We start from the raw sequence: 20,821 nt of genomic DNA, 5'->3' as shown, positions 1-20,821 counted from the left end.
GGTAAGGGCAATCCAAAAGCATAATTTCTGGCTTCTTTTCTCTCAGTGCTCTCCGGAGAAGCCAAAATGCAGATGATGCATGCATTTCTTCATTTACACTTTTTGAGCAGCTGCTATTTCCCAACTCAGTGGCCTTGGATATGCATGATGCCTTGAATGTTCACTGTTAGATCTTGGTGTGATGCTGGTGATCAGGATGGTACTGATGTCAGGAACTGCTGAGTGCATTCAGTCTGTTGTGAGGTGAAGGGAACGGGCAGATGTAGTAATATGTTCTGGTGTCATCTGATAAATGCTCTAACGATGTATGAAAGACGCCAAGGAAGCCAGAGGAAGAGGAGAGTTGGAGTTTATTTTGGGGGTAGGAAACAATTCCAGATGAAGGAGTGGACAATGCAAAGGCCAAATTGTAAAAGGATCCAGGGAAAAAGGAAAAATACTTTGTTCTTGGAGTTTAGGATTCAGAAGAAGGAATGATAGGGAGAGGAGATTTAAGGAGCAGGTTGGGACCAGATAGGAAAGGTAGTCATACCAAGCCCTTAGACTCTATTTTAGAGACAGTATAGCACTAATGGGAACCTTAAGTCTGGGGGAATCACCAGGGTATTATTTTTTTGTTGTTCTCTCTCTCTCTTATTTTTTTGTTGAGGAAGATTAGCCCTGAGCTAACATCTGCTGCCAATCGTCCTCTTTTTTGCTGAGGAAGACTGGCCCTGAGCTAACATCCGTGCCCATCTTCCTCTACTTTGTATGTGGGACGCCTACCACGGCATGGCTTGCCAAGCAGTGTCATGTCCACACCCAGGATTTGAACCGGTGAACCCCGGGCCGCCAAAGCGGAACGTGCAGACTCAACCGCTGCGCCACCGGGCCAGCCCCTTTCTCTTTTTAAAGTAACTGAGATAATTCCAAGAATAGATTAGTGGTTGGAAGAGACCGATAGCAAAGAAACAAATTAAGAGGTTTATTGTAATAGTTCTTGAGAGAGAGATGGCCTGAACTAAGGATTTTGAGGATGTTTGTAATCCAGGGATATCTGTGAAGTAGAATTGACGGGACTTGTGACTAACAGAATGCAGAGGAGGGAAGGGATGCAAAGATGATTGTGGTTTCTGGCTTGAGCAGCTGAATTGACCACGGTGGGGGATGTTTTTAGGTAAGTTTTTTATAGGGAGACGTGTAGGAGTCCAAGGGGATATCCAGGTAGAGCTAGTGAATAGAGACTCAGGTAGATGCAGATTTAGACCTACATGCCTACAGCTGAAATTCTGAAAGTGCCTGAGAGCGATCGGGCAGTAAGGGAGCAGGAGTGGAACCATAGGGAGTATCATTTAAGAAGTGAACAGAGGCAGGAGATCTACAAAAGCAGCCTGAGAGGAATAGCACAGGGAGTAGGAGGGAGAGAACTGGGAGCTGACAAACAGAAGCCAGAAGGAAGAGGATTTGAGGCAGTGCAGAGTGGTCGCTTAAATGCTCTTGGAGAAGAGGGAGTGTTCTTGTGCTGAGTACGAAGGAAAGGAAGGGTAAATGCTGGGTTAGGTAAACCCTGGAGTAGAACTGACATTGGATTTCAATATTACCATGCTGATTGGACTTTCTTTTGCTTTTCTTGAGTCACAGGGCCATCTTTTCAGTGTTCACCATGTTTTGGTTCCAACTTTCATATTGTTCTCTCTCATACATACATAAGTACACATATCATTGTTTTCTCTACAAAAAGTAGGATCATAAACTTTTAGGGATCCTGGTTGAAGCTGGTATAATACATATACAGTTATGGTAAAATAGGATTTTTTTTTTTAAAGGAACGCCAGCTACTACATCTGCATCTACCACTGGTTTCAGTTTAGGATTCAGTAAACCGGCAGCATCCGCCACGCCGTTTGCTCTGCCTATTACTTCTACCTCAGCTAGTGGTCTTACTCTTTCGTCTGCTCTGACATCAACTCCGGCAGGTGAGGCAGAATGGAAAAAAGTTGCATTTTATGCTTAAATTTTAACTTTATTTGGCTAGTGAGCATAGATATCCACCTTTATTAAAGATAACTTTAGTTTGGGAAAATTTTTATGTCAGTCATTTAGCAGTTTTGACTTACTAATTGATTTGTGAAGAAGGTCAGCATTGGGCATTAAAGCAGCGGAGGATGTCTTGGAAGTTGGTCTCTGTTTACATAGCAAAGCAGGGGAGAGAGTGAGAGAGGTAAAATGTAAAAATGTTAACATCCACTTTGTCTTCAAGGAGCATTTTGGTGACAGGGAAGGATCAAGAGTTTGCATAAACCTTTCCTGGCTTAGGATTCATTCAATTTTGAGGGTGGGATTGGTGAACTGGGTTGAAAACTATTACTGTCCAGAATCAGTTACCTAGTACCATTCTGTTATTACCCAAAGCCCATATTTCTGTTACTGGTTTTTACTTTGAAGGTACTATTTCTCTTTATTAAGTGTATGTAATTTTATGTTTAGTGAGTAGTTTTTCCCCAAGAGCCAGTTTTATCATGGACGACATCGTTTTGTTTTACTAAGTGTTTTGTATTTTCTGTAGTGTTCTTAGGAATGATGTTTCTTTGTGAAGGCTTACAATCTCACTTTTTATAGCATCCACAGGATTTACTTTAAATAATTTGGGTGGAGCAACAGCCACAACTACGACTGCATCAACAGGCCTTTCTTTAGGGGGAGCCTTAGCTGGTCTGGGAGGTTCACTTTTCCAGAGTACAAACACAGCAACATCAGGTAATTGATATTTGCTTTCCAGAAATAGCAGATATTTATATTTAAATTTACTTTATCTTTATTTTGGCCTTTCGAGCAGATCACTTTGTCTCTTTTTCCTGTGTATTTTCCCTTTGGTATGAAAACTGAATTATAAAATAATGTTTTTTATACATAATTGGACATCTTAGCTGTATTTTAGAAATACATATTCCTGTTTCTCAATATTGATTGACATGGTAGGGAAAGAAAGAGGAGCCCTGGTTGGTAAACTGTTCTAGAGAAACTTTCTTTTTAATAAATGGCATTTGAATATTGTAGATCATGTAAGTGCCTAAATTCATTGTAAGACAACTTGACGTTTTAAGCTCCAGTTCTAGGAATGACTTTCCATTATAGACACCAGGAAAGGGTATTAGCATGCTTTGAAGGCAAAATTTTAAAACACAAATATTAAATAATTTTGTTATAGTCAGGCAAAATGCTGAAGTACCAGTTCACCTGGCAGAGGATACTGAATTAATATTTTATATCTTGGTCTGATTTCTCATTTCATGCTTATTTTGAGATAAGCTTCATCTTAAGGATTCTACAGATGTTTTGAATATTGGTTATAGTTAAGGCCAATGTAGGAAAGCCAGTGGGGCTTTGTGGGAGTGAGAAAAGCATTCTTATTTGAAGAAATTGTGTAATTACCTCACATAGCATTGTAACATCAAGAATTTCTGTTTAACAATTTACAGATTGGGAAAAGTTGATAGATGTTGAAATCACAGAATTTCCAATAGTACTTAGGTTAACTTACAATAGCTATTTAATTTCAGAAGTTTTACTGAGCACCTAGTATGTGTCTGATACTTTACTTGGTTGGGTGGGAGAGATGAAGGAATGTGACTATATTTTCTATTAAAACTATGGTTCTTTCGTGTCTTCTGTTCAGAGACCAAATTTAATGGAGAAATTCCAAGTCAGTGGAAGGGGAAAAAATGACTTTGTCAAGATGATCTGTAGAAATTTGTAGTGTTCAAATTTGCATTAATCTTTCAAAGACTTATCTTTATCATTATTGTCTAACTTTATAGTATTGAAAATGTCTACTAATAACCAAATAGTCTTCTAGTAACCAAATTACTAGATGACTGTAACATATTTTTTTGCAGGATAAATATTTTGAACATCTCCCAAAAATTCCTATGAAAGTAAAACATAAAAATAATAGAAAGGAGAGGTAGAGAGTTGTTTTTGTGTCTTGTTGTTGAGTTTTTAGGTCTGTTCTGATTTTTCTTAGGCTCTTGACACAATAGTCAATGCTTAATTTATGGTTATGTTAACCTAAAGGTGGCATTGATTTTTAAAAAATTAACAACAGTTATTTTTTTAGCTATGTTTTTCAAGCATTCCCAAGATTTAAATCCAGTTTTCAGTTATCCCATGCTCTTATCTAGTACAGCCTACTGTTTCTTTTGCTTTTAAAGTAAATAGCGTCTTGTCTAAAAAGATCCACAGTTCAGAATGCATGGATTTGCATGATTTACCAACGCAAGATCTTTGATATTTTGCTACTTGATTCACAAGTATACATTAATGACTTAAGATTAACTATAGTCTAGCCTCTTCAGTTCCTTTTGTCACTGAGGTAAGATTTAAATAAATGTCTAAATTTTAAAAAGTCTACTTATGTTTTCAAAAGTTTTATGAAAAGAACTTGAGACTATGAAATTTTGATGATGTTTGAACTGTAAGACTTCCAATATCAGTTCTTTAAATTTCATTAATAGTAAAGCTGTTTGCTCTATGTTATACTGCAATCTTGTAAATTCGTACTCGATTATTTTATTTATTTTCCCCCAGCTTTATTGAGGTATAATTGACAAAATTATACGATAGTTAAAGTGTACAACATGATGATTTGATATACATACATACATATACATTGTAAAAGGATTCCCACCATTGAGTTAATTAACACATCCAGGACTAGATTATTTTAAAAGTATACAATTCCAAAGCATGATAGGGAGACGATCTATTTACCTGAAAATATACAAACTAAAGCTGCTTTTGTAGAGAGAGTTTAAAAACAAGAAAATCGTGTCCAAATATATTGAACTAACAGATACATTCTGATCCTTTTCATAAAGAAAAATCACATCATCTAAACTACATATAGCATTGAATCCAAGCAAGACTGTAAGTCTTTGTCCGAAGCATGCTGTAGATTTGTTTCTTGTCATTTGCCCAAATCAAGTATGAAGAAAATCTGGGATCCAACTTAAAAGTATCTGAGTGCTTTGGTCAGTGAGGGAAGTTGGTTATAAAGCCTTTGAGTGAGCTTTGTGAGTGATGTCTGGCTTGTTTGTAGGACTTGGACAGAATGCTTTAGGCTTGACCTTGGGAACTACGGCAGCTACTTCAACTGCAGGCAACGAAGGCCTTGGTGGTATAGATTTTAGTAGCTCGTCAGATAAAAAGAGTAAGTAATGTTATTGTAATTTTTTGTTCTAACAGTCCTGTTAAGGAAACTTGATTCCTATATTTCGAAGATTGTTAGTTATATATTCAGTGGTAAAGTTTTTACTGTTAAGTTTGTTTGCATCATATTTCATGAATTTGCTGTGTGTTGTGCTTTGAAAATTTTATTTTTGTAGGAAAATAAGATTTATATGTGCATATGTCTTATTTAGCTATCTTAATGTGTGTATTGTATACTTTTAAATTGGGATCATGATAAATATATTGTTTTGTAACCTATTCTTTCTCATATGTTGTATCTCAAATATGTGTCAGTGTCAATAATTCGTAAAAGTATTTTAATGCTGCTTAGTACCAGTTTTATGAATAGATATATCATAATTTAGTCAACCTAACAGTCACCCTATTGTTAGTGTTTGTTTTCAGTTCCTTTCCTCTGGGAAGTATCACTGTATTGGGCATCTTTATAGAGAGAGGCAGCATGCTATCACAGTTTAGGAGTGCCAGTTCTGGAGCTGAATTGCCTGGGTTCAAATCCTGGCTCAAATGTTTATAAACTCTGTGACCTTATATAAGTTATTCATCTTCTCTGTACTTCAGTTTCCTTATCTATACAGTGGGGGAAAATAATAGTACCTACTTCATGGGATTGGTTTGAGGATTACTGTTTGTAAACCTTTGCAGAGCCAGGCACAGAGTAAATGCTGTCTAGGTATTTGCGTTTATTAGAAATTTTTGTTTGTATTTGGGGTTATTTTTTTTTTAGGGAAAATACCTAGAAATTGAGTCATTGGCTTAAAGAGAAGGACATTTTGGGGACTCTTGGTATATATTGTGAAACTACTTTACAGAAAGTTTTTACCACTTTATTTCCCCACCAGACAGTATGAAAATGCCCTTCTCACTGTGCTCTTGCCATCCTGAATATTCTTTTTAAAAATTTGCCAATCCAAATTCATTTTGAGAAGTTTATTATTATTGTTGATTCTGTGTGTGTGATTTTTTGTTCTGTTTTGCAACATCTTGTCTGCTTCTGATGAAAGCATGTTTCACTAGAGTACATACTTACCTGTTGCATTGACACTCTCTGAAGAACGTAAAGTGAGGTAGTGGATGAAGGTGTAACATATTCAGTGTCCATATGTCTGTATACGAATTTTTTTTAAATTGGACATGGGTATTATTATAAGAACATGCTATTCTAGATGCTTTTAGAATTACTATCCCCAAAATTGGTAAAATCCTTTTAAACTGAAAAGATTTGGATTTATTTCCCTTTGAAAGAGAATCGACTAATTCTTAAACATAGGGTCCTATCTCTTGTTTTTATTTACTTTTCTTTATGGCAACTCTATAATTAGAAAAATAGCCTTAGATGTTTTAGCAGCTCATTTTTTTACTCATTTGAAGCAGCCTGATACCCTCCAACTAGTTCTGTTTTAAGCATGAGACTACTTTTGTCTTCACTGATTGCTTTTAGGCTCCATGTGAAAGGGCAGATTGAGGCAAAGGTGTAAGAGAAATGTAAGGAGTTAATCTCCCCTGTCTTTTACCCTTGCTGCACCTCCCCCCACATCGTCCTACTCACATGCCTTAGCTAGAGTTGAGCGAAAGGAATGCATGGAATAAATGTTATTGCCAACATGTACCATATCCCAATTCCCTTTAGTCTGTTATGTTGTCAAAGGATTCTTTTTTTTCTTTTTTTTCTGCTGAGGAAGATTCACCCTGACCTAACATCTTTGTCAATCTTTCCTCCATGTTTTAGTATGTGGGGCACCAGCACAGCATGACCACTAATGGAGCAGTGTAGGTCTGCACCCAGGAGCCAAACCTGGGCCACTGAAGCAGAGTGGGCAGAACTCAACTACTATGCCACCAGGGCTGGCCCAAGGGATTCTTTTTTTAATCTAAAGGATTTCTATTTTTTCCTAGTAGCTATATCAGTTAGCCTGGACCTGTGTTATCAGAGGAGTTCAATCAGATGAAGAGTGGTAGGAAACACCATTTCCTGAAGAAGGGGCAGCATGCCGTGAGACCTGGAGATGAGAATGATCTTGGTCCTTTTGAAGAACTGCTGGAAGGCCAGGGTAGCTACAGAACAGAAAGATCAGACTCCAGAGATCATGAAGGGCCTTGCATGCCATGTTAAGGAATTCTCTAATCATTCTGAAGACAGTTGGGATCCACTAAAGGGTTTTGATTTGGGTAATGTGACATGATGAGATTTGTATTTTAAGAAGAGCATTCTGACAACCCTGTGGAAAGGAAGGAAGAATAGATGTGGAGAACTGTTAGGAAGCTTTTATGACTGAAGCAAAGCTAGGTAGACTAATCAGGAGTCCATGGTAATCTAGAAACAGGCTCAAGTTTTATATACACGTTTTGTTTATATAAATTTTTGTAAAATATGATAAAAATGGAATAGCAAAGAAATAGCAAAATAACATATTAGTCAATAAAAATGAACTATTTGGAAAAAAATAAAATTAAATCCCTACTTTGTATTACTGTCTCATTAAATCTAAGTCCTGGGTGCCAATTTCAGAAATGTTAAACTATGAAAGGAAAAATTTGGGGGCTGGCACAGTGGTTAAGTTTGCACGTTCTGCTTTGGCGCCCTGGGGTTTGCAGGTTCGGATCCCGGGTGCGGACATGGCACTGCTTGTCAAACCGTGCTGTGGCAGGCATCCCACGTATAAAGTAGAGGAAGATGGGCATGGATGTTAGCTCAGAGCCAGTCTTCCTCTGCAAAAGGAGGAGGATTGGCAGCAGATGTTAGCTCAGGGCTAATCTTCCTCAAAAAAAAAAAAAAAGAAAAACTTAGCTTCAGTGAAATAATAAAATATGGAAAAATAAATTACGGTTGAATAAGGAGGTAAACAAAAAGAAACCCCATGTACAAAGTAAAAGGTAAATGACAAATTGAAAGTAAAGCACTTGTTTTCTCACATGTTGACGTCTCTGAAATTGAGATGTGTCTTAACAATTATAAGGATCTAATTTTAGAAATAGACACATGAAATATGATACATATGAGGCAGAGACTTAATATACTTACTGTTGAAATAGCTCTTAGAAGTCAGTAAGAAAAAGACCTCAGAAATGTACAAATTACATGAATAGGCATTTCACAAAAGGAAAAATATGCTTGTCTAATTAACATTTGAAATGTGTTTTGCTTTACTTAATACTGTCAGAAATATGAGTTAAGATTATAATGGAGTGGCATTTTTCACCTATACACTGACAATGATTTTTTTTAAAAAATATGTTGGTTGTTAAGGGTGTGATAGAAAAGTACTCTTATTCATGGTAGAAGGGAAAGTAAATTGGGACAGTTGTTTTAAGGGATCAGTTTGGTAATATATCAGAGGCCTTCCTTGGCGTATTCTTTGATCTGTAAATTCCTCTTGGAATACAGATCAAGTAATGCACAAGTATTTGTAGAAAAATACATTCATTGTAGCAGCGTTATTTATGTAGTAAATGCTAATATGCTAAGAAAAGGATGGGGCATAAAGGTTATGATACAGTACATCATCTGTAGTGTACGGTCACTTAAAGTCATTGTAAGTGAATGGAAAATATTCCCAACATGCTGAGAATGTATGTTCAAATATTATTTATGATAATCCCGATTGCTTTTAAAAATATGTATGTAAGTGCAGAAAAAGGCTGGAAGGAACCGTTGAGGGCCCTGGGTGGGATGAAGTTTTGTGTGTTTCTGTATTTTCTATATTTTCTTAATTAACCAAGTCCTATAGTCAGAAATAATTTTGGAAAAGCAGAAAGGGAATCACTGCATCATTTGCTGAAGGAGCATTTTTACTTTTCTGCTTTTAGGTATATACTATTAAGGATAACTATCAAATAGGTGTTATTACTGAGAGAGCTGTTGATATGTCTGCAGGCATTAAAAACTATTTTCAATTTTTCAGTTTGCTGCTTTTGTACAATAGAGAAGTTCAGGTAATCTGACATATTTTAGTATTCTATACTGATATGGCCTTAAAATGTGTCAAGTAAAGCTCTTGGGAGTTAAACTGCTAGGAAGAATATTTTTCATGGAAGATAGTTGAAAAAGGAAGATAATTACTGTGGAAAGAAATAGATGCAAAGATCTGTACCTGAACATGTCTCCATAACATGCTATGTTTGGAGTTTGTGACAAGTTGACATCGCATGATATTTAAGAGGCGGTCTAAGAAATGCTTAACAGTTTCTATTTCTAACTTAGTTTATGTTAACTTAAAACATGTATTTGGAATACATTGTTAAATTACCTATTTTTACATGAAGCTTCTTGAATTTTCTAGGTGATAAAACAGGAACAAGACCAGAGTAAGTTTATATTTTAACTTTTAAAATATTTTAATTAAGGAGTTTTATTTATTAAATTGCAGGCAAATGGTATGGTTGGAAGTAAATGAAACTGTATAGGCACTTAGAAGAAGAATACTTTCAACCAGTTTTTGTCAAAAATAAAATAGTAAACATATACTCTAGAAAGATTTTGAAAGGTCAAATCTTTACTTTTTAATCATTAAAGAAATTTATGATCACTTCTTCCTAGGAAGTGGTTGGCTTTTCCCCAAATAATACAGTAAATACAAATACACGTATGTATTTTTTTAACTTATTAAAGTATTGAACTACTCATGGAACTTTACTCTTGGAGCACCTTTTATTTATATATATAAGTGAAAACATATATATACCCCTTTTATATAAAAATTACTGTGCCAGTACCATTTATTTCCTGATGATGAAGAGAATAGCCTCCATATACATCATACATATGTTTGAAGATTATTATTTTTATTACCAATTATATTTTCTCACCCAGATTGTATTACATTAAATAAAGCATTTGTAAATAAATGATGAAGCTCACTCCTTCACAACATCTTGTGTATACTTTAGCCTCTTACATAAATGAGGAGGATGAGAGAGACCGAGTTGGCCTACGGTTATATCAAGGAAGTAGCAGCAGATCTGTAACTGAAATCTAGCTCATGATTCTCTTACGTGATGCCAAATTTCACTTACTCTTGTCTTCATTAAGTAGTTATGATTCCCTTAAGCAATTCCCTAGGTCTTACTTTGTTGAAGAACAAATTGAAGTTATAAAATAATAAAGTAAAATATTGTGAGCATCTCATTATGAGAAATTTGTAGACTTTCTTTAGTGAATGCTTTAATATTTTTGAACTGAATAAAATATCAGTCATAGAATTTTTGAGCCATGGGAACTTAGTTCAATATCTCACCTAATCTGTGGTATTTTCTGAGTTTTTTTTCTTAAACATTTAGTCAAATGCATTTAATTACTTAGAATAGATGCCAGTCTTAGAAAAGAAATCTCCATGTCAGATGAGTTGTTAGTTATTTTATAGGTCAGGAAATTTATTGTTCTTTATAAAGAACTTTGAAATCATCCAAGAAAGCTATAAATGGGAAATATTTGCTCTGTTTTCTAGTATCTTAACACATAGTGTAGTATACCTCAGCTGTCAGCTTTTTATAATCTCGATGGTTTTAATATGTCTGTGGTATTTTTCTTAGGGATAGTAAGGCCCTGAAGGATGAAAATCTACCTCCTGTCATCTGCCAGGATGTTGAAAATCTCCAGTAAGTGTGTCATATATGATCAGATAAATCATACTTGAAGAATGCTAGAGTATATTTTAGGGGGAACATCTCTTCCTCCTAAACATTTTGAATATATTTTAGAGGGAACATCTCTTCCTCCTAAACATTTTAACTTGGATTAAAATTTTAATGCTTTTAGAAATTAGAAAGTAGAACAACAGGAATTAAAATTCTCTGCCATTCTATTAAAAAAAGCATGTGAACTATAGATGAATTTTTAGTATTTCCTTCTTAAAATACTTGGACTCTGACCAACTTATTGTAAATGTACTTTCTTTCTGTGGGAAACCAAAAGTGTATTTTTTTTAAAACTCAGTTTTGTTTTTTTAAGGAAATTTGTGAAGGAACAAAAACAAGTCCAAGAAGAAATTAGCAGAATGTCTTCAAAAGCAATGCTTAAAGTACAAGAAGATCTTAAAGCTCTGAAGCAGCTTCTGTCATTGGCTGCCAGTGGACTACAGAGAAACACTCTCAATATTGACAAACTGAAAATGGAAACTGCTCAGGTAAACTAACTTACAGTCATTTTATCATTGGTTTTTGTTTGTTTTTTTAAATGGAAATAAGTCTTTTTAAATTACAAAGTTTAATACAGATCTACTATTAGAAAACCATATAGGTCATATACTTTTAAATTGCTATAATAACAATAGTTACTAGTTTTTATTGAATGCTTACTACATGTGAGGAAGTATTCCAAATGATTTATATATATTAACCCAGTTTGGTTTTCGCAACAGCCTGTGAGGTAGGTACTGTTATTATCCTCATTCTGTAGATAAGAAAACAGGCAGAGAGCTTTGTTAACAAGTGGACGAGCTTGGATTCAGACCCTGTCAATCCAGCTCCAGAGCTTATGCTCCTAACTGCTTGTTCCATAAGAATGCCTGCTGGCTAAGTTGTTACATTATACCAGAGGGAACGGCTCGACAGAAAAAATTGTTTGTTGGATCTGCCAATTATTAAATAAAAATTCTATCATGCTTTATAGATACTAAGTTCTACTGATGGCTTGCTAGTCTTACGTCAGTTAATAAACATACTAATGAGGCTCATCTGTCACTCATGTCTACTTGTTTTTTGTCTCTGGTAAATTAAACAATATGTAAAATATATATGTAGTAGTTCTCTGTAGCAGTGGGGAAGAATGATGATAGAAGATTTACCTGTGTTTTGTATTGCACAATTATGAAGTGTACTTGATCTCATCGTGGCAGTCCAGAAATCTTTCCCTGAAGTTCTGCCCGATTAGTCAGCGAACTTCATGTGATACGCCTTTTTACTTTGGCTTCTCAGAGTGCTGTGCTTGGTGTAAATGAAGTGAGAATATTTTAAGTAAAAGTTTTAAAGGTACTTATGTGTCTTTTTTATTGAAATCTAATTGACATATAACATTATATTAGTTTCAGTGTACAACATAATGTTTCAATATTTGTGTATATTGTGAAACAACCACCACAATAAGTCTAATTAATAATTAACATCCACTGTCACTATAAATGTTACAAATTTTTTTTCCCTTTGGGATGAGAACTTTTAAGATCTACTCTCTTAGTAACTTTCAAATATACAATACAATATTATTAACTGTATCATACTATACATTACATCCCCAGGATTTATTTATTTTATAACTGGAAGTTTGTACCTGCTTATGTATTTTTAAGTCAACTATTGGAGAATACTTTGTGATGTTTTTAATAAAAATGTGTTACTAAGATAGCTATTCTAAACTATGATGTTTAAAGGAAATTCAAAGACTGGTCAAAGACTTTGCTTTCATATTTCCTGTTTGCTTACAAATTCTTTGGTTAAATATCAATAAAAGATTCCTCCCTGTTTCCTTCTCACTTAGTCTTTCTTTATGTATCATCAGATATGTACTTTCTAGGAGGAAGAAAATGTTAGTTATGGTTTTAGACTATGGAGAATGTTTAGACTTTGATTAAACATTACATGAAATTATAAATTTCATATATGAAATTATATAAATTGTATGGAAAAGGTCATTAGCAAAGTAACAGAGCTGGCAAACTCAAGAAAAAGTGAAATTAATGCTATAATGGGGTCCACTGTAACTTTAACACTGGATGATTCCAGTCACAAATATTTGTGGAATACCTGTTACATACTAGACTTGTTAACAGTCTTTCAGAGATAAAAAGACAACTCCACAGGTACTAAAAGTCTGGTGGGGTAAATGAAATAATAAAAGATTGGATAGAGTATAAAGGTGGCAAATGAAGAAGAGGATATAAGTCAAAGAAACTTTCCTTAAGGGAAAAATAATCTGAGTTGAATTTAGGAAATTTTATAGGAGATATCAAAGAAATTTGATGTAAGATTATTCTTATTTGCAATATACAGGAATTAGTGCTCTACTCACAGTCTAGTGAATTATCAATGGAAAAAAATGTTCTGACTCCCTTAGTGGAGTAGTTATCAATCTTATTTAACCCCAAAACCTTTTCTTCAAAGAAGGCCTTTTTTTCTGGGAAATACAAGCAGTTTTGAGCTTGAGGAGCAGTGTTATGATTGTGTAGACCAGAACCTTGTGAAAGCAAAGTCCTTTGTATACTTCATTTTTTGATACACAACTTGAGAATTTAGTAGGGTGGTTAAAATTCTTCTTTTAGGGTAGGGTGGGTGCCACATGCTTCATTGAAGTTACATTGCTGAGTCCATGTGTTCGTTCAGTGAACATTTTTAAGGATCTGTTATGTGCAGAGCACTTCAACAGGCATTTGGGATCCAAACACTTATGATACACTAGGGAGAATGAGTTAAATCAGGTAATATGTTCCAGGTGCAAGGTATGATAGAGACACCAAGGGCTCAAATGGACACTTTTATCATCTGTCAGGAGTAGGACACCTTTGTATTGAGTCTTGAAACATACACAGGTGTTGCCCAGGCTGATAGGGAGGAAGGATGACAAGCAAAGGCATAGAGGCATGAAATTGGCATGTTTGAGGATTGACAGACAGTTTAGTATTACAGGAGCCCTGAGTGTGAATCTGGACCTGGCAAGAGCCCATGCCTAGAGAAGTAGGCAGGGTCGGAGTTTGAATAGTCCAGACCTCTCCAGGGCGTTTATACTAGAGTCTACTGGATGGAAGCCCAGATTGAAGAGTGAAAAGGAAGTGGAGAGAACAGTTAGAGACTTAACAGCTTGGCGTAAAATGAGGGCAAGAGGTGGCTGCAGGGAATGTAATGCTAAGGTATAATACTTTTTTTTTAATAAGAAAAACTTAAATAGGGGTTAAAAAAGCAGTGAAATGACATGAATATGAAGTATAAGGGGGTAAAACAGAATGTCTGTCTTGGAAGACCTCTGCCTGGAAGATAGAAATTGCACTGAGGAACAGAAGAAGGCAATATAAGAAAGATTATGTCTATAAGCTTTCAAAGAACTGGGCTGCCTCAGTTCGCTTCTCAGGTGTTCCAGCTTGGGCAAAGGACTTAATGTCTCTGTAACTCCATGTCTTCATCTGTAAAAAGGGGGACATGAGCTCCATTATAGGGTTATTATTGAGGATTAACCATGATAATGTAAGTAAAGCCTTTAGCATAGTTCTTGGTACATAGTAAGTGCCCAGAGTGTTAGCTGCTGCCATCATGAGCCTCAACATTATTATTACTACTACCTTGGTTTTTCTTTTTTTTTTTTTTATTCCATTGAGGAAGATTTGCTCTGAGCTAACATCTTCTGCCAGTCTTCTTTTCACTTAAGGAAGATTCACCCTGAGCTAACATCTGTGCCAGTCTTCCTCCATTTTGTGTGTGGGTTGCCCCACAGCATGGCTGACAAGTGGTGTAGGTCTGCGACCAGGATCCGAACCTGTGAACCCAGGCCACCAAAGCAGAGTGCATCAAACTCAACCAGTTTGCCACGGGGTTGGCCCCTGCGTTGCTTTTTTAAAATAATTTTCTCTACATTTGTATATTGAAGATTTTTAAATAGCAGCATAGTCTTCCACTGTGGATGAATTAACTTTATGAATCCTACAGAAATCTATAGTTTCTTAAAATAGACCAGCACCTCATTATAAATTTATCATCAGATTTGTTAAAAGTATAGTTTCTTGCTGCTGTGGCAGTGTCCCACACATAAAGTGGAGGAAGATTGGCACAGATGTTAGCCCTGGGCTAATCTTCCTTAGTTAGGGGTGAGCTGGTGGTGGGGGTGGGAGATTGGCAACAGATGTTAGCTCAGGGCTAATCTTACTCAGCAAAAAAAAGTGTAGTTTGTCTTCTCTGGAAAGAGGTTTTAGTAACTTGTTGCAAATCAGCTTTATCCATATGTTCTCATGGCATGACTCTCTAAAAATGGCATTGTTTGAAGTTCCAGTCCAGGGATCTTGGTATTTTCAGCCTGACTTTTAACTGGCCTTTTTTTTTTTAAACCTCTAATATACTAGGAGTTAAAGAATGCTGAAATAGCTTTAAGAACCCAGAAAACACCACCTGGACTCCACCATGAAAATACAGCTCCTGCTGAGTAAGTTACTGGATTTTTTTTAAACAAATGTTTTTCACTTTAAGAAAGCACAACAGTAAAAACAATACACTGGGTAAGAATTTTTAGTTTACTGCGTACCAAGTCTGAGTTAATAAGCACTTTACATGGATTTTTAAATATAATTCTGTAATAACCCTAAGAGGGTAGTTGATTATTCTTGTTTTATTAAAGGGTAAGTGAAGGCTAAGATCTTCGCTTTTAACTACTGTTAGGCAGTTACACTTCATTTACATGTTACATATAGGGTCTGTTCCTCTTTATTAAGTTGTACAGGTAGTAGAAACTTACATTTTTACCCATAAGGACTTTTAATTTAAAAATAATTTTATGATAGTCCTTTCTGTAAACAGGGCATACTAAATATAGTTCAACCCTTTTACTTATTTGCCTAGCTTTTATTTACATAGGTAATAAATCTTCAGGAAGAAAAATTACAAAATGTAGACAAGTAAAATTAAATTTTAAAAATCCACCTGTAATCTCATTACTCAGCTTGTGTATCTGTTTAGTTTCCACGCGTGTGATGTATGTCTTGTCTTTTTTTAATGTCCTTTTGAGTTGCTAGAGATAATAATAGCTAATACTTATCAAATTCTTCCCATACGCCAAGCAGTGTGCTTAGCACTTCACATGCTTCATCTCATTTCCCACAAAACCTCTGCAGCTGTTACTGTGCAGTCTGAGAGATGCGGAGCCTGAGGCATGAAGAGGTGCAGTCCTGAGCTTGTGAGTGGTAGAGGTCTGACTCCTGCTCCCTCACTTTTTTCCTTTCAATTTTTTATTATGATATAATTTCAGATTTACAGAAAAGTTTCAAGAATAAAACAAAGAATTCCCATATACGTTTCATCCAGATTCCCCACGTTCGCATTTTTACTAAATTTGTTTTATTCCTTGCTCTCTGTGTATGTATATATACTTTTTTCCCCTGAATAGGTTATTTGCAGACATGATGCCCTTTATGCTTAAGTACTTTAGTGTGTATTTCTTAAACATTAGAATATTCTCTTACATAACCACAGTACAATGATCAAAAATCAGGAAATTAACAATGACAGTGATACTCCTCTTATCGTATTCAAGGTAGCATGAGATATGCTTCCTCGCTGGACTTCCTCTAGTATTCTATCCCTGTGTCTTGTTCTTCATGCTGCCATCAAAGATAGTTTTGAAATGGGTTGAATTGTATCACTTTCCACTGCAGAAAGCTTTCACAGCTCCCCGTTTCTAATAGAATAACATTGACTGCTTTGCATGCTATTCAAGTTCCTTTTTATCTTTCCAGCATTCTCTGGTTAAATTTATCAGAATAGTAGTAATAATTGCATGCTCTTCCTATAGTACACTGTAGTGTTTTCAGATTATAAGTAATGTTTCAGATTATAAATATAAGAACTCTTAAGTACCTGATTGTAAAATCTGATTTACAATTGCACTGTGTTTTTAACTTTTTATTTTGAACTTTAGACTTACAGAAACCTTGCAAAAATAGTAGGACAAAGATTTTCCTTATATCTCTTGCCCTGCTTCCTTTAACATTAACATATTGCATAACCATAGTATAATTATCACAGGAAATTAACATTAGCACAATATTATTAACCAAACTACTCAACTTATTTGAATTTTACTGACTTTTCCACTAATGTGCTTTTTCTGTTCCTGGATCTTATTTTCCGCCAATGTATTTTTTCTACTATGGGATCATGTTCACATTGCATTTAGTTATTATTTCTCCTTAATCTCTTATAATCTGTAACAATTATTCAGTCTTTCCTTGTCTTTGATGATCTTGATAGTTTTGAAGAGTATTAAGTTATTTTGTAGATTACCCCTTGATTGGGATTTTTCATGTTTGGAGTAAGGATATGCAACTATTTTTGATACCTTGATAACTTACAAGTTTGGGTTTTTGTTTCAATAATAATCCCTGCCTCTTAAGGATACCTTATATCATCAGACTAATTCAAAGGCCCTGCTTAAAAGGGGGCCTATGTTTATTTATTTGGTATTCTGTTTTTTTAATGAAGATTTATTTATTTTTTTAAAATTTTTTTTGAGGAAGATTAGCTCTGAGCTAACATCTACTGCCAGTCCTCTTTGCTGAGGAATACTGGCTCTGAGCTAACATCCGTGCCCATCTTCCTCGATTTGTTTTTTCCTTCTTCTACCCAAAGCCCCGCAGTACACAGTTATGTATTTTAGTTGTGGGTCCTTCTAGTTGTGGCATGTGGGACAGCATCTCAGCATGGCTTGATGAGTGGTGCTAGGTCCACGCCCAGGATCCGAATCAGCGAAACCCCGGGCCGCCGAAGCAGAGCGTGCGAACCCAACCACTCGGCCATGGGGCCGGCCCCTGGTATTTTGTATATAAAGAAAATAATGTTTTTAAAACTTTGATCTGACTTTGTAAATGTTTTATACAGCTACTTTAGAATCTTGGTTCAGCAGTTTGAGGTACAGCTTCAGCAGTACAGACAGCAGATTGAAGAACTAGAAAACCATCTTGCCACTCAAGCAAATAATTCACATATAACCCCTCAAGGTAACATGTTTTCTGTGGTGATTTTCTTTGGAGAGCACAATCTTCTTGATAAGAGAGAGGTTAGGCTTTGTTATGTAGTAGATATTCTAGATAACCACTAGTAGTTGTCTTAAGTTGCCGTAAGAAAGTTTCCTTAAAAATCCTTGATTAGATCTTCATTCCTCGTAAATATAAAATGCTTTATTATGAATTGTTACTATACTAATAAAGGCAGAAGTCTTAGGGCCTCTTCCCCTTCTGCATGTTGCTGATGGACACATCCTTCTCTCAGCCTGCTCATTCTGCTCTCTTCTCTTAGCCGCAGAAATATTGATAGAGTTTTTTCCTCCTACACATTAAGAGGCCTAATGTAAAATTGTACTCAAGTAATAGAAAAATAACGTTGATTGTGTTATACATGTATCTGTGTGATAATATAATTTTCTTTTATAGATTTGTCAATGGCTATGCAGAAAATTTATCAAACATTTGTAGCTTTAGCTGCACAACTTCAGTCTATTCATGAAAATGTAAAGGTAAGTTTTCAGTGCCAGTTCAACTATCTGGATTTCTAGACCCAAGCAAACTGTTTGTTCGTTTGCAGGACAGAAGTATCCATGCTTTATTACACAAATAGCTAAAATTACATGTAAGTGAAAAAGACTAAAACTAAAATAGTCCATAATCATGCACAGACAAATCCATGGATAATATCTGTTCTTTTTAAAAAGATCTAAGTGTCATATGCAATCTGTTATTGTAACTTTTTTCAACAGTATATTGTGAACCACTTTCTGTGTTCATAACACATGTTTCTTTGACATCATTTTTAGTGGTTACCTAGGATTTCATTATATGTATGTGCATAGTTTGTTTAACCCATCCTCTTTTGTTGGACATTTAGGTTATTTCCATCTCTACCACGAAAAACAGTGCTACAGAAAATAAACATTCCTAGTAGCAAAATCATTTTGCACTGCTTTAATTTTATATATGTTTTAAATGTTTATTAGCCACTGCATAAAAAAACTTGCTTTGTCCATAAATGCAGGAAACTGTTTGTGTTTATTAAGTAATATAAATAAAGTAATCTGTCACTGAGTATTTTGAACCTCATGTAACAACGTTAATTTTTAAACTTTAAGTGAAATGTTAAATGTAAGTACACTTTTTCCAACTAATTAAGCAAATGTAATTAAAATCTTTCTTGGAGTTATATACAGCCAGAAAAAACCTTTAAAATTCAAAGCATCTGAACCTGAGTCTAAATAAATTATTAACTATGTAGAATAGAGTTTAATCGAGATTACCACTATTTTTATTTTTATTTTATTTTATTTTTTTGACGAAGATTAGCCCTGAGCTAACTACTGCCAGTCCTCCTCTTTTTTGCTGAGGAAGCCTGGCCCTGAGCTAACATCGTGCCCATCTTCCTCTACTTTATACGTGGGATGCCTGCCACAGCATGGTTTGCCAAGTGGTGCCATGTCTGCACCCGGGAACCGAACTGGCGAACCCTGGGCCGCCGAGAAGCAGAATGTGCGAACTTAACTGCTGCGCCACTGGGCCAGCCCTTTATTTTTATTTTAATCTGAAGCATGGTAATAGAATTTTTTAAAAAGGTAACCCTTTAAATTATAGCATTTCTGAAATAATAGCACACTTCAGACCTTTTTCTTTAATAGATTTAAAATTCTAAACTAAATCTTCAAAATAATTTCGTTTTAAAGGAGGAGTTTTTATCAGATTTTCGTGAGATTTCTATGTATTATAGTAAATATTACTTTAGTTCTTAAAGTGCTAAAGATGATTCTCTGTTGGTACTTTGAAGTCTCTTGTGCGGATGGCTATTTTTTATTATGGAAATTTTCAAATACATGCTATATATCCTAATGAATGCCCAGGTACTACCACCCACCTTCAGTCACTATCAAGATGCTGCTGATCTTGTTTTATCAGTTCTCCGCACAGAGATGCTTTTCTTCCCTGGGGTATTTTAAAGCAAATTCCAGATATGTCATTTGTAAGTATACGTGCTTTTTCAATGGCAGTTTCTCCTCTCTGGTTTAAAAACTACACTTTTCAATAAAACAGTGACCATAAAACAATGACAGAGATTTGCACAAAACAGCCTCAGATTGTGTTGTATGAACTTTACATGAAGTTTTGACCTACTCTTTTTTTTATACACATTCCCAAGAACCAAAGGATATTCCATGATCAGATTTGCTACATTGCCATTTATTTTCAGCTGCATTTAGTGAGCACACTGTAATTTGTAGACTTGTTGACTTCTCATAGAAATCTCGTAAGAGGCATTTTTTTGTTCCTTTTATATTGTTTTTCATGAGTTAATGTATTGAAACAGTCTTAAGCTACCTGATCCAGCCAGGTAATGTCCTTAACAAAATTGGATGTTTCATCAATTAATTATATAAATCATGGCTGATGTCAGTTTTTTTTTTTTTTAAAGATTTTATTTATTTTTTTCCTTTTTCTCCCCAAAGCCCCCTGGTACATAGTTGTGTATTCTTCGTTGTGGGTCCTTCTAGTTGTGGCATATGGGACGCTGCCTCAGCGTGGTCTGATGAGCAGTGCCATGTCCATGCCCAGGATTCAAACCAACGAAACACTGGGCTGCCTGCAGCGGAGCACGTGAACTTAACCACTCGGCCACGGGGCCAGCCCCTGATGTCAGTTTTTTGTTTTTTCTTAAACTAATTGTCTTTTGAGAGTCTTTAAGACGGGTCATTATTTCCTAGTATCTGAAGTAGAAATAAAATGTATGGGCTATTGATACCAAACATTGTATGGGTATGTTTATGTAACTGCACAGAAAAAGGAGGATGGGTTTGGGGGAGATCAGTTCTAGTAGTATTTGTTTTTCCAGCGTCGCACACCCTAATTCTGACTGCAGTTTCCCAGCGTCGCAC

The 20,821-nt window shown here is 35.4% G+C and overlaps 1 protein-coding gene across 2 annotated transcripts in view; it reads left to right on the top strand.

Annotated features, from left to right (window-relative positions):
- NUP58 (nucleoporin 58) overlaps positions 1–20,821 on the top strand; it is a 40,023-nt gene that overhangs the window by 6,878 nt on the left and 12,324 nt on the right. For both annotated transcript variants that reach the window (XM_046664380.1, XM_046664379.1), the window contains 9 exons: positions 1,806–1,955; positions 2,599–2,736; positions 5,078–5,188; positions 9,507–9,531; positions 10,756–10,821; positions 11,174–11,348; positions 15,264–15,343; positions 17,791–17,909; positions 18,342–18,424. In XM_046664380.1, the coding sequence (XP_046520336.1) occupies positions 1,806–1,955; positions 2,599–2,736; positions 5,078–5,188; positions 9,507–9,531; positions 10,756–10,821; positions 11,174–11,348; positions 15,264–15,343; positions 17,791–17,909; positions 18,342–18,424 (947 nt within the window). The remainder of the gene's footprint in view (positions 1–1,805; positions 1,956–2,598; positions 2,737–5,077; positions 5,189–9,506; positions 9,532–10,755; positions 10,822–11,173; positions 11,349–15,263; positions 15,344–17,790; positions 17,910–18,341; positions 18,425–20,821) is intronic.

Source organism: Equus quagga, chromosome 6 (genome assembly GCF_021613505.1).
Source record: "Equus quagga isolate Etosha38 chromosome 6, UCLA_HA_Equagga_1.0, whole genome shotgun sequence".
Classification (NCBI taxonomy): domain Eukaryota; kingdom Metazoa; phylum Chordata; class Mammalia; order Perissodactyla; family Equidae; genus Equus; species Equus quagga.
Note: the sequence above shows the minus strand (reverse complement) of the source record. Positions and strands in the feature narration are given on the sequence as shown.